The 15,381-nt window shown below is 42.4% G+C and overlaps 1 protein-coding gene across 1 annotated transcript in view; it reads left to right on the forward strand.

Annotated features, from left to right (window-relative positions):
• The first annotated feature begins 4,559 nt into the window (after positions 1-4,559).
• The window catches only part of nlk2 (nemo-like kinase, type 2), a 54,781-nt gene continuing 43,959 nt past the window's right edge, over positions 4,560-15,381 (forward strand). The window contains exon 1 of the mRNA XM_040036450.1: positions 4,560-6,338. Coding sequence (XP_039892384.1) covers positions 5,860-6,338 — 479 coding nt within the window. The 5' untranslated portion in view covers positions 4,560-5,859. The remainder of the gene's footprint in view (positions 6,339-15,381) is intronic.

The following is a 15,381-nucleotide window of genomic DNA, read 5'->3' on the forward strand; positions in this document are numbered from 1 at the left end:
TCAATTCAATTTTATTTATATAGCGCCAAATCACAACAAAAGTCGCCTCAAGGCGCTTCATAGATACAGAGAAAAACCCAACAATCATATGACCCCCTATGAGCAAGCACTTTGGCGACAGTGGGAAGGAAAAACTCCCTTTTAACAGGAAGAAACCTCCGGCAGAACCAGGCTCAGGGAGGGGCGGCCATCTGCTGCGACCGGTTGGGGTGAGAGAAGGAAGACAGGATAAAGACATGCTGTGGAAGAGAGACAGAGGTTAATAACAGATATGATTCAATGCAGAGAGGTCTATTAATACATAGTGAGTGAGAAAGGTGACTGGAAAGGAAAAACTCAATGCATCATGGGAATCCCCCGGCAGCCTACGTCTATTGCAGCATAACTAAGGGAGGATTCAGGGTCACCTGGTCCAGCCCTAACTATATGCTTTAGCAAAAAGGAAAGTTTGAAGCCTAATCTTGAAAGTAGAGATAGTGTCTGTCTCCCGAATCCAAACTGGAAGCTGGTTCCACAGAAGAGGGGCCTGAAAACTGAAGGCTCTGCCTCCCATTCTACTTTTAAATACTCTAGGAACAACAAGTAATAATAATAATAATAATAATGGATTGGATTTATATAGCGCTTTTCAAGGCACCCAAAGCGCTTTACAATGCCACTATTCATTCACTCTCACATTCATACACTGAAGTAGGCCTGCAGAGCGAGAGCGAAGCGCTCTAATAGGGTGATATGGTACTACAAGGTCATTAAGATAAGATGGGGCCTGATTATTTAAGACCTTGTATGTGAGGAGCAGGATTTTGAATTCAATTCTGGATTTAACAGGAAGCCAATGAAGGGAAGCCAAAACAGGAGAAATATGCTCTCTCTTTCTAGTCCCTGTCAGGACTCTTGCTGCAACATTTTGGATTAGCTGAAGGCTTTTCAGCGAGTTTTTTGGACATCCTGATAATAATGAATTACAGTAGTCCAGCCTGGAAGTAATAAATGCATGAACTAGTTTTTCAGCGTCACTCTGAGACAGGATATTTCTAATTTTAGAGATGTTGCGCAAATGGAAGAAAGCAGTCTTACATATTTGTTTAATATGTGCGTTGAAGGACATGTCCTGGTCAAAAATGACTCCAAGGTTCCTCACCGCGTTACTGGAGGCCAAGGTAATGCCATCCAGAGTAAGAATCTGCTTAGATACCATATTTCTAAGATTTTCAGGGCCGAGTACAATAACCTCAGTTTGATCTGAATTAAGAAGCAGAAAGTTAGCGGCCATCCAGGTCTTTATATCTTTAAGACATTCCTGCAGTTTAACTAATTGGTGTGTGTTATCTGGCTTCATGGACAGATAGAGCTGGGTGTCATCTGCATAGCAGTGAAAATGTATGCTATGTCTTCTAATGATGCTGCCTAAGGGAAGCATGTATAATGTAAACAGAATTGGTCCTAGCACTGAACCCTGTGGAACTCCATAATTAACCTCAGTGTGTGAAGAGGACTCTCCATTTACATGAACAAATTGGAGTCTATTAGATAGATATGATACAAACCACTGCAGCACAGTACCTGTAATACCTACAGCATGTTCTAATCGCTCTAATAGGATATTATGGTCGACAGTATCGAACGCTGCACTGAGGTCTAGCAGGACAAGCACAGAGATGAGTCCACTGTCAGAGGCCATAAGAAGATCATTTGTAACCTTCACTAAAGCTGTTTCTGTGCTGTGATGAGCTCTGAAACCTGACTGAAACTCTTCAAATAAACCATTCCTCTGCAGATGATCTGTTAGCTGTTTGACAACTACTCTTTCAAGGATGTTTGATATGAAAGGAAGGTTGGAGATTGGCCTATAATTAGCTAAGACTGCTGGGTCTAGAGATGGCTTTTTGAGTAAAGGTTTAACTGCAGCCACCTTGAAGGCCTGTGGTACATAGCCAATTATTAGAGATAGGTTGATCATATTTAAGATCGAAGAATTAATTAATGGCAGGACTTCTTTGAGCAGTTTTGTAGGAATGGGGTCTAAAAGACACGTTGATTGTTTGGAGGAAGAAATTATTGAAGTTAACTCAGAAAGATCAATTGGAGAAAAAGAGTCTAACTTAACATCAATGGTACTAAGAGTAGCTGTAGATAATATTACATCTGTAGGATGATTATTAGTAATTTTTTCTCTAATGATAATAATTTTATTTGTGAAGAAGTTCATGAAGTCATTACTAGTTAATGTTAAAGGGATGGTTGGCTCAACAGTACTCTAACCTTTTGTCAGCCTTGGCTACAGTGCTGAAGAGAAACCTGGGGTTGTTCTTATTTTCTTCAATCAGTGATGAATTGTAAGATGTTCTGGCTTTGCAGAGGGCTTTCTTATAAAGCAGCAAACTATTTCTCCAGGCTAAATGATGATCCTCTAAATTTGTAACACGCCATTTCCTCTCCAGATTACGAGTCATCTGCTTTAGGGTACGTGTTTGAGAATTATACCACGGAGTCAGGTACTTCTGATATGAGACCTTAGTTTTCACAGGAGCTACAGTATCCAGAGTCGTACGTAGTGAGGAGGTAAAATTATTAACAAGATAATTGACCTCTGTTGGAGTAGTGTTCAGATAGCTGCTCTGCTCTATGTTGGTACAGGGCATTGAAGATGATAACAGTGGGTGGATTATATTCTTAAACTTAGTTACAGCGCTTTCAGAAAGACATCTACTGTGATGAAGTCTACTCTCCACTGCTGTGTAATCAGTTATTGTAAATGTAAATGTTATCAGGAAATGATCAGACAGGAGAGGGTTTTCAGGAAACACTGTTAAATGTTCAGTTTCTATGCCATATGTTAAAACAAGATCTAGAGTGTGATTAAAGTGGTGGGTGGGTTCTTTTACAGTTTGAGAGAAACCAATTGAGTCTAATAACAGATTAAATGCCATGTTGAGGCTGTCATTTTTAGCATCTACATGAATGTTAAAATCACCCACAATAATTATTTTATCTGAGCTGAGAACTAAATCAGATAAAAAGTCTGAGAAATCAGACAGAAACTCTGTGTAAGGCCCAGGTGGACGGTAGATGATAACAACACTGGTTTCTGAGTTTTACAACTGGGGAGGACAAGGCTAAGCATCAGACTTTCAAATGAATTAAAAGTCTGTCTTGGTCTTTCGTTAATTAATAGGCTGGTGTGAAAAATTGCTGCCACACCGCCCCCTCGGCCTGTGCTTCAAGATTTCTGGTAGTTAGAATGACTCGGGGGTGTTGATTCATTTAAACTAACATAATCACCCGGCTGCAACCAGGTTTCTGTAAGGCAGAGTAAATCGATTTGTTGATCAATTATTAAGTCATGTACTAACAGAGACTTGGAGGAGAGAGACCTAATATTTAATAATCCACATTTCACTGTTTTACTCTTTGGTTCAGATGTGGATACTGTATTGTTCTTTCTTTTTGATTTTTTATGTTTAATTTGTTTATTGCTGGTTTTTAGTTTGTTTTTTGTCTGTTTGGGAGCTGACACAGTCTATGGAGATGGGTTTTTTTTTTGGGGGGGGTGGGGTAGCAGGAGGAGAGAAGCTGCAGAGAGTGCTGTTAGTAAGACTGTTTATGTTTGCATGCTTTTATTTTTGAAAGTTAGCTGCTTCCTAATCACATATAACCAGTTAAAAGAATTACTTGCCTGTACAGTGCAGTAAAAAACTCGAGTTGTCTTTGTCCTGTCTTCCTCCCCTCATCAGTCACAGCAGTTAGCCGCCAAGTCTGGTTCTTCTTGGGGTTTCTTCCTGTTAAAAATGAGTTTTTCCTTCCCACTGTCAGCAGTTGTTCAAAGGGGTCATTTGATTGTTGGGTGTGAGAAAAGAACTGCATTACAAAGTAAATGAATGTTTATTCACAGCTGGGTTCTTAATAAGTTCATTGTGGATAGTGTCTCATAGAATATAGAGTGCTTCAATTTTTTGTTTGTTACAGCCTTAGTCCAAAATGTATTTAATTTATTTTTCACCTAAAAATTCTACAAATAATACGCCCCCCCCCCCCCCCCAAGAAAATGAAGACAAAAAGTTTACTATTCTTGCAAATATTAGATATTATTATGATATCTATATCTATCATCATATGTGTATGCACATCTTACATCCAGTATTCACGTCCTTTGACATGACATTCAAAATTGACCACAGGTCAAGACAGATCTGGGCAAGGGTACAGAACCTGTGAAGCTGCTTTCAGGCATATAATGCATCAGCAACTAGAAATCCACTTTTTTTCTTTTCTTTTACGGAACAGTGTCCTTTGTATAGAGAAGTAGTAAGTCTGAAGTCATATCATATTTTATTATTTTAAAATTATTTTCAATTCAATCATTTAATTTTAATCCCTGGTCTGGATTCTGAATATTTTCCTGCAATGAAGTGAGCGGTGTTTTTCTCTGCATCTATGTGGAGATCATTGGGCTTTTCGGTCAGCTATCAACCCCGCTGTCACCCCAGCTAACACGCGCCACTGGCTGCTCGTTGTGACAATCAAGGAGGTTACAATTACGTCATTGCCGTGCGGAAGACGATTGGTTGGCGACCCTGCCTAATCTCAGCGCTGAGCGGCTAAGGTTTTGTTCACCATGTTGGATGAACAGCTCATTTCAGTTACCTCGTGACCAATACTTTTATCATGTCACATAAGCGTCGTGAGCTTGAAGTGTAGAGGATCAGCCGAGTGACGTTTTTTTCCTCAACTGACAGCGTCAAGGCCCAGCGGAACCAACGGAGGGACTGCTGTTTTTATGTGGAGATACAGATACCCATTAGCTAGCTCTGAGTTGTCAGATTGAATAAGGCTGTCTAGCTCCTGGCGGTAGATTTTGTCCCACAACAAACGGATTTAACTTGTTAGTCTGTTTGGATGCGCGCTTCTGAGCCGTATTAGGACAGAGTAGAATACAGATACACACACAAAGCTGTCGATGGGGGAATTACTTTGTCTGCCAGCCGTCTGTGAGGATTTCTCTTCTCGTGTTTTGAGTCATGGTCGAAGCTTCGTCACCCTGTCAAACTGATGGGGGTTTCTTTGGAAGCACGCGGCTCGCTGGATTTCTATAATAATATGTGAATAGGGTGGATTGCCGAGGCCCGGGCCTGCCTGCCTCTTTGCGCTGCTGTATTGTAGCCTTGGCTGGGTTACACCTCCTCTGCACCGAATCAGCAGCGTTAATTACGACTCTGAGATTACCTCTGCCATCAGAGTAGCTGTTTGGCCTGTGCACACATCTGAAGGAGAATTCAGTTTGGAATAACAGATGCGATTTTAAGCCGTGTGGTGAGAAAAGCAACGGCGCCAGACCCGAGTGTGTGGCAAACTTGGAACACTTATAAGATGAATGCTCTGCTTCCCATGTGACCTGCTTTAGATCGCACTATTTTATTAAGAGGGGAAGGTGAATTTTTCCCAGGAGGAGAGGTTGAACAGTCTCTGTGAAGTGCATATAAGTTTTTTTTTTCTATTGAATATTTTCGGTTTGTCACTGACAGCAGTGGCACTGTTAAAGCTGCATAGATTGTATGTTTGGGTGGTCCATTGCCCATAATATGCTCTCCGTCACTAGTTTCAGACTTCAGTAGTCTAATGGTGTACCTAATAGAAAATTAATTTAGGGGAAGTGGGGCAGAGCCTAGTTAGTATTATGCTAAAACGCCATACCAGATATCGGATAATTTCTGTCAAAGTGATTGACTTTGGACGCTTAAAGGACAAAATATATTTTCTCTATGTTTGCCATAAGTTGTATTAACCGTGGGGTTGCTGTCTGGTTGCCATTAGTATCATTTTGAGAAGCAGTTTGAAAAGGAGGCATTTAAGTATCATTGGATGGCTCTTTGCGGTACAACTGCTGCAAATGTTACAAAAATGATGGCTGCTTACAACGGTGGCTCCTCAGCAGTAGCTGCCCATCACCCCCATCACCACCACCACCAGCTCCAGCACCTACCGCCTCCCCACATGCATCACCACCACCACCACGCGGGCCAGCACCACTTACAGCACCCAGGCTCAGCCGCTGCTGTGCACACGGTCCAGCAGCACACATCAACGGCTGCCGCTGCGGCGGTGATGCTAAACCCCGGACAGCAGCAGCCCTACTTTCCCTCTCCAGCCCCCGGGCAAGCTCCCGGGCCGGCGGCGGCCGCGGCTCCCGCACAGGTCCAAGCGGCTGCAGCAGCCGCTGTCAAAGCTCACCACCACCACCACCACCACCATCAGCAGCAGCAACACACGCACCATTTACAGCAGCAGCTGGATATTGAGCCTGACAGACCCATCGGCTATGGGGCGTTTGGAGTTGTCTGGTAAGTGCAGTGCACTGCGCGCTCATAATGCATCTCTGTATCCACTAATACTACTAACAGGCCATGGCTTAAAGTCGTTCATTAGTGTTTCGCATCCCTCTCCAGCAACAGTTTTTTTTTCTTTTCTTTTTTCTTCTCTGTCTCAACCCATAGTCTCTAAACTTGAGCCTGTTGTCATACTGAAGACGTTTGCACTGACTTCTGCTAAGTGTTTTAGTTTTGTAAACATTTGCACGTGAGTAAATGTTTACAGTTTTTTTTTTTCCTGACTTTTTGTATATCGTTTACAAAGACTAATTGTATTATGCCTAATGAGTACTAATGATCAAAGACAACACATGTCCTGAAGTCCAGAGATAATTCGAGGAAATTTCCAGTTGGTCTCTTGGTGTTAGTAATCTTAGTTTGACTCGATAAAAGTGTCAGAAAATGGGCTTCTTGAGTTTTTAATAATGTGAATGTTTGTCCCATGGAAGATCGTAAGCAGCATTATGGACTTAAATTTATCACTAACGTCAGAATGTCTTGGCCCAGAACACCAACGTAATAATTTCACCTGCATTCTGCACTGAAGAGAAGCCTGACGTTGGCAGTGATAACTGTGGGTGGCTGTAGTACAGCAGGTCGTCTACTAACTGGAACGTTAGTCATTTTCCCCGAGGCATCCACTGAAGTGTGAGTGCGTGTGTAAATGTTAGGAAGCGCTTTTATGAATGTGAAATATGTGAATGGCGCATGTAATTGAACGCGCTTTGAGTGCTCAAATTGAGTAGTGGTAATATGCATATAGTTTTTTGTTTTGTTTTTTTTGCAATTTAGCAAAAATAATAATAAAAAAAATAATCATCTGCTTCTTCAATTTAGCCTGACATTCTGTGGATTGATTTCACTGTCTTCAGCTGATATGTGTGTATGTACTAGACACTTGTAGACATGTGATTGTTAACCTCCCCACCATCACCAAAATAAAAGTTTATCCCCGACTATGATGGTGGACTTAATAGTAATAAACTAAGATCTCGTCTTTTATCCGAACATGCTGACATGTTGAGTTCACTGAACAAAAATGGTACTTCAGTTGTGTATGTACACTTACGATGCATTAGCCATGCAGTGTTTAAACTGTAGCTGATGTAGAACAAAAAAAAATAAAAGTTTAACTAAGCCTCATCTTTTATTTTTTTTAAAAAGAAAATACGTCTGCCAGGGATGTATGTGACTAATCTTTGATATTTTCATTAGTCTGTACCAGATGTACTAGCCAATGTTGTACATTTTAACTGATGCCCAATGGGGGTAAATAGCTTTCATAACCATCATTGTTAATAAAATCTTCAGACAGTCTATCACCCTCTTCCTGTAGCCACTTCCTGGGTCTCGTTTCAGGGGCTCATAAGTATTTTCATCACTGAGTAGTGACAAAATCTTCTCATGATAGTCTTTTTGGTTTAGCAATACTGTGCACCTACCCTTGTCTGCTGGAAGGATGATAATGTTGTTGTCATCACTAAGTGATGTGAGTGCCTTCCTCTTATCCATGGTGATGTTGGATGCTGGGGGCTTTGCATTGCTGAGACAGGCCGAAACTTTCGTCCGTAGTTGCTCTGCTTCCACTTCTGCAATATTGTTGTTACGAATTGCTGTTTCTGTGGCTGTGATCAGCTCCACTAGCAGGATTTGTCTCGGTGTGACAGCAAAATTCAACCCTTTAGCAAGGATGTTTTTCTCTGTTTGGGTGAGCTGTCTGTCAGACAAATTCTTCACCCACTTGTCCACATCTTCTGTGTCGCATCCTTGTCTCTTCTGGTCACTGAGGACACTCTCGGTATTTTGTGGTGGTTTCCGACGTACAACAAGTAAGTCAAACTTCCTTTGTTGCCTGGTCTTAGACTTCTTGTGCTGTGCTAGATGAGCCTTCTCAATAAAGTCAAACACCTTTTTAAGAGTATTCTCATCTAAAAGCATAGTCAGTCTCTGTCGGATCCGCTCCTCTTGACATTTTAGCATGTCGATGGTAACATTTGTTTGCTTCACCTGTTCATTAAGTAACTGATGCTGTGCCTTCTGGAGAATTTTTGTTGCCCGGAAGCCTTTAACTGAAGAGCTCATTTGCAGACTTTTAGGAGTAATCCTGTTTTGTCGGCATCTGAGGCTGAATCTCAGGTGGTTCCTGTAGTCCGCCATCTTACGTGCTGTTTGCTCATACTGACGTACATGCTTTAGGCAGTCCTTGCCAAAGTGGGTTAAAATGTCTTGATGCATTCTCAATCATCCAGGAAAGTAACTCTCCAAAAGTTGATTCTGTTCATCTGGACGTAGCGTTTTGTGGGAGAAACGTTTTGTCACTCATCCAAGTGACTTCTTCAGTCTCAGCTGTTAGTTTTTTTTTTTTTTTTTTTTTTTTTTTTTTTTTTTTTTTTTTTTAATAAAGGCGAAAGAATGAGATTCCGGATGCAAACTGTGGAATGGAAAAAGCTTATTTCCATTCCACCGTTTGCATCCGCAAAGGGTGGATGTGCTCTTTATTAGCAATAGGGTGAGGAGTTCAGTCATTTAGGAGGGTCAGAGTAGAGCCGCTACTCCTCCACATCGAAATGAGCCTCTGAAGCAGTCACCTCCCTGGTAAGGTGTTCTGGCCGGGCATGTCCTACCAGCAGGAAGTTGTAAAATGGAGGCAGTGAACAAAGTATCAGGGCCACACTTGCTTGTGTAGTTGTTAGTCTGTGAGCCGCGAAGGAGAGCAGTGTCCTAACATAAAATGAGCTGAAGTGAAACAGAGTATTTTACTTTTGGGTGAACAGTACACAGTCTGAGAGAACGAGAGAGAATGTAGTCAAGACCAGTCAGAAAATTTCATAGCTGTACACAAAATCACCAATTTGAAATTGACACTGTGTTAAATGTAACACTTTTCAAAGTGTTATTTTAACGCTGTACAGAGTTAAAGATTAACCCTGACTAATACTAAGCAGTGTCAACAATATTCTACACTGGTGTTAAGTGTTTTAAAAAAAAAAAAAAAAATGGCACAGAATTGACTGAATTAAATGGCTAATGAACTAATCATTTTATTCAGGTGTGTTGGCCCAGGGTGATATCTAAAACTTGCAGGACACTGGCCCTGGAGGCCTGGAGTTCCCCCACCCCTGCCTTAGATGTTGGAGTCTCATACTACAGAATAAGAATTAAGACTCAGGTGTCAAACTCCAGGCCTTGAGGGCCGGTGTCCTGCAGGTTTTAAATGTGTCCTTGATTCAACACAGCTGATTTAAATGGCTGTCCAGACATTGGGTCACATAGTTAAGACTGAAGCATTAATTATTGGTAGGACTTCTTTGAACAGTCTTGTATGAATAGGGTTTAAAAGACACTTTGACACTTTGGTTTGGAGGAAGCAATTACCTCCTCAACTCAGAAAGATCAGTTTGAGTTAAAGACTCTAAATAAATATCAATGGCACTGAAAGTAGCTGTAGATGTTACATATGTGAGATGATTATGAATATTTTTTTCTCTAATGGCTAAAATTTTATTTGTGCGCGATATTCATGAAGTCATTACTAGTTAACATTAAAGGAATGGTTGGCTAAACAGTGCTCTGACTTTTTGTCAGCCCTGGCTGCAGTGCTGTAGGCCAGGGCTGCGATGAAAAAAGTGTCTGTGCGATAAATTATTTTGCATACATAGCACTCGTGCAAGAGCTTTGCAAGCCACTTTTTTTTTTTTTGAGAAGCCATGCTACGTCACAACAATACAGCATAATTGTAGTCTGTTGTGATAACAAATTGTTTTCGTATCAATTAGCCTTAAATTCTACAACAATTTCTACAGTTCCACTGTGTTTGCTGCCAGTCCACTGGTAGAAAGTCATTTTCCCAGCACTTTTTTTTCTATGCTTTTTCAACGTAAATGCTTTCTAACTTTACCCACATTCATACTCAGATGGATGCATCATAGAGCAGTTAGATATATGGCCACATGGACTGGAGCAGACAGGGATCGAACCACCAACCTTGCTGTGACCTGCTCTACTTCCTGAGTCACAGGACCCCTGACTTTGCGTGTCTGCTGTAGTGACTTTAGAAAATGTAGGAATTAGTATTGAAGGAATGAAAAGACTTGGAGTACTGCATCTGAAAATCTGAGTGTGAAGATGGAGTGAGTATTTTTAGTGTGTGTGTGTGTGTGTGTGTGTGCTCACCACTAACCCTTGAAGTTAACATTCAAATAATGCAGTAGTTCATATTGTGCAGTAAATGTAAATTTATGTACATTTTATTTATAACGCTATTTCCAGCAATGTCATACTCAACAGTTTTCTTTAATGCAAGTACTCCATACGAAAATGGCGTACTTGCATTATATAAAAATAACAATAGTAGCAAATAGAAAAACAATATATTTTTGTTAAACTGAGTTAAACCAGAGGTCAAGTCAGTGGGTAAACACATTGGAAGTTCTGAGTTTGCTTAAATCGAGAGGGTTTTTCTAATTGAAAATTTTCTAATTGATTGCACTAACAATTTAAAAGAAATTTAGAGCTACTTCCCTAGCCAATCATAAGTAACTATGAATGTTAGGCATGCTGTGCATTGCAGTACTTTGATTTAGGCTATCTCTGCTAAGAAAAAAAAAAATCTGATTATTCTGATAATAATAATTTTCGACACAAACTCAGTTAAATGGTATATGGACTAGAGAGCAACTTGGGGTTAGTATCTTGCCCGAGGGTATTATTGTGTTATTGCCACTCTTTGTCTCCTCTTCCATCAAAATGAGTGAGTAGGGGGAGGTAGTGCAATGGCCCAATCCACCAAGGGAAAAGTTTTACCCAGACAGTTTTCTCTCCCTGGTGCTGTCTGCAATAGTGTAATATCTATGATGGATAAGTTTGTCAAAGTCCTTGCAAGTTGAGCATGCGGACATGACTGGATCACAGAAGTGTCTATTTTTATTTTATTTTTTTTCTTCATTGTTTCATTGGCTTGAGATGATTCCTTTTGGCATAAGAACACATGCCTCTTTTGTACTCGTTGTACTAAAGTCTAGAAAGAAATCGGTTGGTGCAGTGTCCCATGTGCTGGTTCATATTTGTGGCTCATAACTGTTGGTTTTTGTTTTTGTTTTTTTTTAGCATACTGTTAGACTCTGAATGCTTTCATTTGCGGGGTGACCGTGGTTCAGGGGGTTGGGAAGCTCATCTTGTAACCGGAAGGTTGCCGGTTCGATCCCCAGCTCTTTCTCTCTTGGTCATTGTGTCCTTGGGCAAGACACTTCATCTACCACCTACCTGATCGCCAGAGGGGGCCGATGGTGCGATATGGCAGCCTTGCTTCTGTCAGTCTGCCTACAGCTACACAGCTACAACTATAGCTTGCCTCCACAAGTGTGTGAGAGTGAATAAATAGTGGAATTGTAAAGTGCTTTGAGGGTCTCGAAAAGCGCTATATAAATGCAATCTATTATTATTATTATTATTATTATTATTATTCCTCAATTTCAGTTAAATTCAGTTTTAACCTGAAGAAACCTCTGGCAGAACCAGGCTGAGTCAGGGGCAGCCATCTACCATGACCGGTTGGTGCTATAGGAAGGGAGACAGGACAAAGATATGCTATGGAAGAGAGCCAGAGATTAATGATAACTAATAACTAAATGCAGAGAAGTGTGTAACCAAACAGTGAGTGAAACAGAAGCAATCAGTGCATCATGGGAAGTCCCCCAGGACCCTAGGTTTATTGCAGCACAACTAAGGATTGAGTGTCAACTAAATTATATGCTTTTTCTATAAGCGGAGATATTTTATCTGAATTTCACTCACTCCTCATTCACGCCCCTTTTAGTCTTCAGTGTGTATATATATATATATGCCCCCTTCACTAATACCTGCTGTTCTCATTTTCATGCGAACACTATACGATGTCAAACAACTCTAAAAGAGTTTCTAAGAGCATAGATCCTACTCACCTGTTCAGCTGGTCATCATGAATTTCTTGTCCCTCACCCCATCAGACTAAGATCTCAGTCCCTCGGTATTCACCACTCATCCAACGTGTGAAACCTGCTGTGAGGACAATTAAAGTGTGGCCAGAGGGGACAGACGCAGTGCTCCAGGACAGATTTAAAAACACAGACTGGAATATGTTCACCCACACAGACCTGGACCAGTACGCCTCATCTGTACTGGATTACATCTCCAAAACCACAGACAGTGTCACCACCCAGAAACGGATCACCATGTACCCCAACCAGAAGCCTTGGATGAACCGGGATGTTCGTCTCCTCCTGAAGGCCCGCAACACTGCCTTTAGGTCAGGAGATGCACACGCCTACAGTACAGCCAGGGCTAATCTAAAGAAGGGCATCAAAAAAGCCAAACACCATTACAAAAAGAAGGTAGAAGAACACTTCTCCAACTCCAACCCCCGACGCATGTGGCAAGGACTCCAGACCATCACAGACTACAGGACCACCAAACCCTCCCCCGCATCCTCTGATGTCTCCTTCCTCAACGAGCTCAACAACTTTTATGCTCGTTTTGAGCGAGGGAACCCCACAACCACAACCAAAGCAGACATGACGCCAGACCACCAACCTCTGACTCTCTCCCCCACCGATGTAGGAGCGGTGCTGAGCAGGATCAATGTCCACAAGGCTGCAGGCCCTGATGGCATCCCCGGGCGTGTTCTCAGAGCGTGTTCTGGGGAGCTTGCAGGAGTGCTCACAGACATATTCAATCTGTCCTTGGCCCACGCTGTGGTACCGGCCTGCTTCAAATCCACCTCCATCGTCCCGATACCCAAAAACTCCAACCCATCTTGCCTCAATGATTACCGCCCAGTAGCACTCACCCCCATCATCACTAAGTGCTTAGAGCAGCTGGTCCTAGCACACTTCAAATCCTGTCTCCCCCCCACCCTGGACCCCCACCAATTCGCATACCGCCAGAACAGGAGCACAGAGGATGCAGTCTCCATCGCACTGCACTCTGTCCTCTCACACCTGGACAACAACAACACCTACGCCAGAATGCTGTTTATAGACTTCAGTTCAGCATTCAATACAATCCACCCCTCACAACTCATCAGGAAACTGACAGACCTGGGCATCAGTTCCCTCATCTGCAAATGGTTACTGGACTTCCTGACCAACCGCCCCCAACATGTCCGGCTGGATAACCACTGCTCATCTACCATCACAATGAACACCGGTGTACCACAAGGCTGTGTGATGAGCCCTTTCCTCTACTCCCTCTTCACCCACGACTGCAGACCTGCTGATGGTTCCAACACCATCATTAAGTTTGCAGATGACACCACGGTGATTGGCCTCATCAGTGACAACGATGAGGCCGCCTACAGGGAAGAGGTGGATCGTCTGGCTGAGTGGTGCGACACAAACAACCTGCTGCTTAACACCGAGAAGACCAAGGAGCTCATCGTGGACTACAGGAGGAATGCTGACCCACATCCACCCATCCACATTAAGGGGACGGCTGTGGAGCGTGTGAGCAGCTTCAAGTTCCTGGGAGTCCACATCTCCGAAGATCTCACCTGGACGACCAACTGCTCCAAGCTGGTCAAGAAGGCTCACCAGCGCCTCTTCTTCTTGAGGACTCTGAGGAAGAACCACCTGTCCTCAGACATCCTGGTGAACTTCTATCGCTGCACCATCGAGAGCATCCTGACCAACTGTATAACAGTCTGGTACGGGAACTGCTCTGCCTCGGACCGGAAGGCGTTGCAGAGGGTCGTGAAAACTGCCCAGCGCATCGCCGGAGCACCACTTCCTGCCATAAAAGACATCTACAGGAAGCGGTGTCTGAAAAGGGCTGGGAAAATCATCAAAGACCCCAGTCACCCATCACATGGACTCTTCACCCTCCTGCCCTCTGGGAGGCGCCACAGGAGCCTCCGGACTAAGACCACCAGGTACCGGAACAGCTTCTTCCCCACAGCTGTCAGACTCCTGAACTCTGCCTCCTGACATCTGACCCACGTTAAACTCATGGACTGAACATACACACACCCACAACCACCTACACACACACACAATGGACAACTGTACCCTCAAACACACAATAATAACATGGACTGAACCACCACTCACAACCACTAGCACTAGCACCTCTGTAGAAACTATCTACACCCTCACTTATCTTAACTGCACTACTGTATAGCTCTGTGTAAATAATCACTCTGTACATTCGATAATCTTTAATCCTACAACTGTTTACAACTTGCATAGTTCCCATTTCTGTATAGCTGTATATCTCAGATTCTGTAAAGTTATTTATTTCATATTCTGTATAGTTTTTCATATTTATATCCTGTTCATATCCTGTACATAGCTTGTACTCACTACAGCCTGTACATACTTATAGTTATAGAATATTCACAACATACTTCATACCGTGTACATTATAACATACCATAATAGACCCATTTCTGTAATATACTCGCATATCTATATTATTGCTAATATATATTGTAATATATCTATATCACTAAAGCACTTCTGGATGGATGCAAACTGCATTTCGTTGCCCTGTACCTGTGCACGTGCAATGACAATAAAGTTGAATTCTATTCTATTCTATTCTATTTATCAGATATCTTTCAAGCAGTCCAGGAATCCCAAACTCCCATTTCTAAATGTCATAGTGGAGCCACCGCAGAGAGACTGATCGCCGCTCGCTGCATAGGGAACCTTCCAGTAGTCATTCTTGCCACTTGGCTATCCGGTCTACTACAGGGAGTGCAGAATTATTAGGCAAATGAGTATTTTGTCCACATCATCCTCTTCATGCATGTTGTCTTACTCCAAGCTGTATAGGCTCGAAAACCTACTACCAATTAAGCATATTAGGTGATGTGCATCTCTGTAATGAGAAGGGGTGTGGTCTAATGACATCAACACCCTATATCAGGTGTGCATAATTATTAGGCAACGTCCTTTCCTTTGGCAAAATGGGTCAAAAGAAGGACTTGACAGGCTCAGAAAAGTCAAAAATAGTGAGATATCTTGCAGAGGGATGCAGCAGT

This window comes from Simochromis diagramma, unplaced genomic scaffold (genome assembly GCF_900408965.1).
Source record: "Simochromis diagramma unplaced genomic scaffold, fSimDia1.1 OVJJ01000324.1, whole genome shotgun sequence".
NCBI classification, from domain to species: domain Eukaryota; kingdom Metazoa; phylum Chordata; class Actinopteri; order Cichliformes; family Cichlidae; genus Simochromis; species Simochromis diagramma.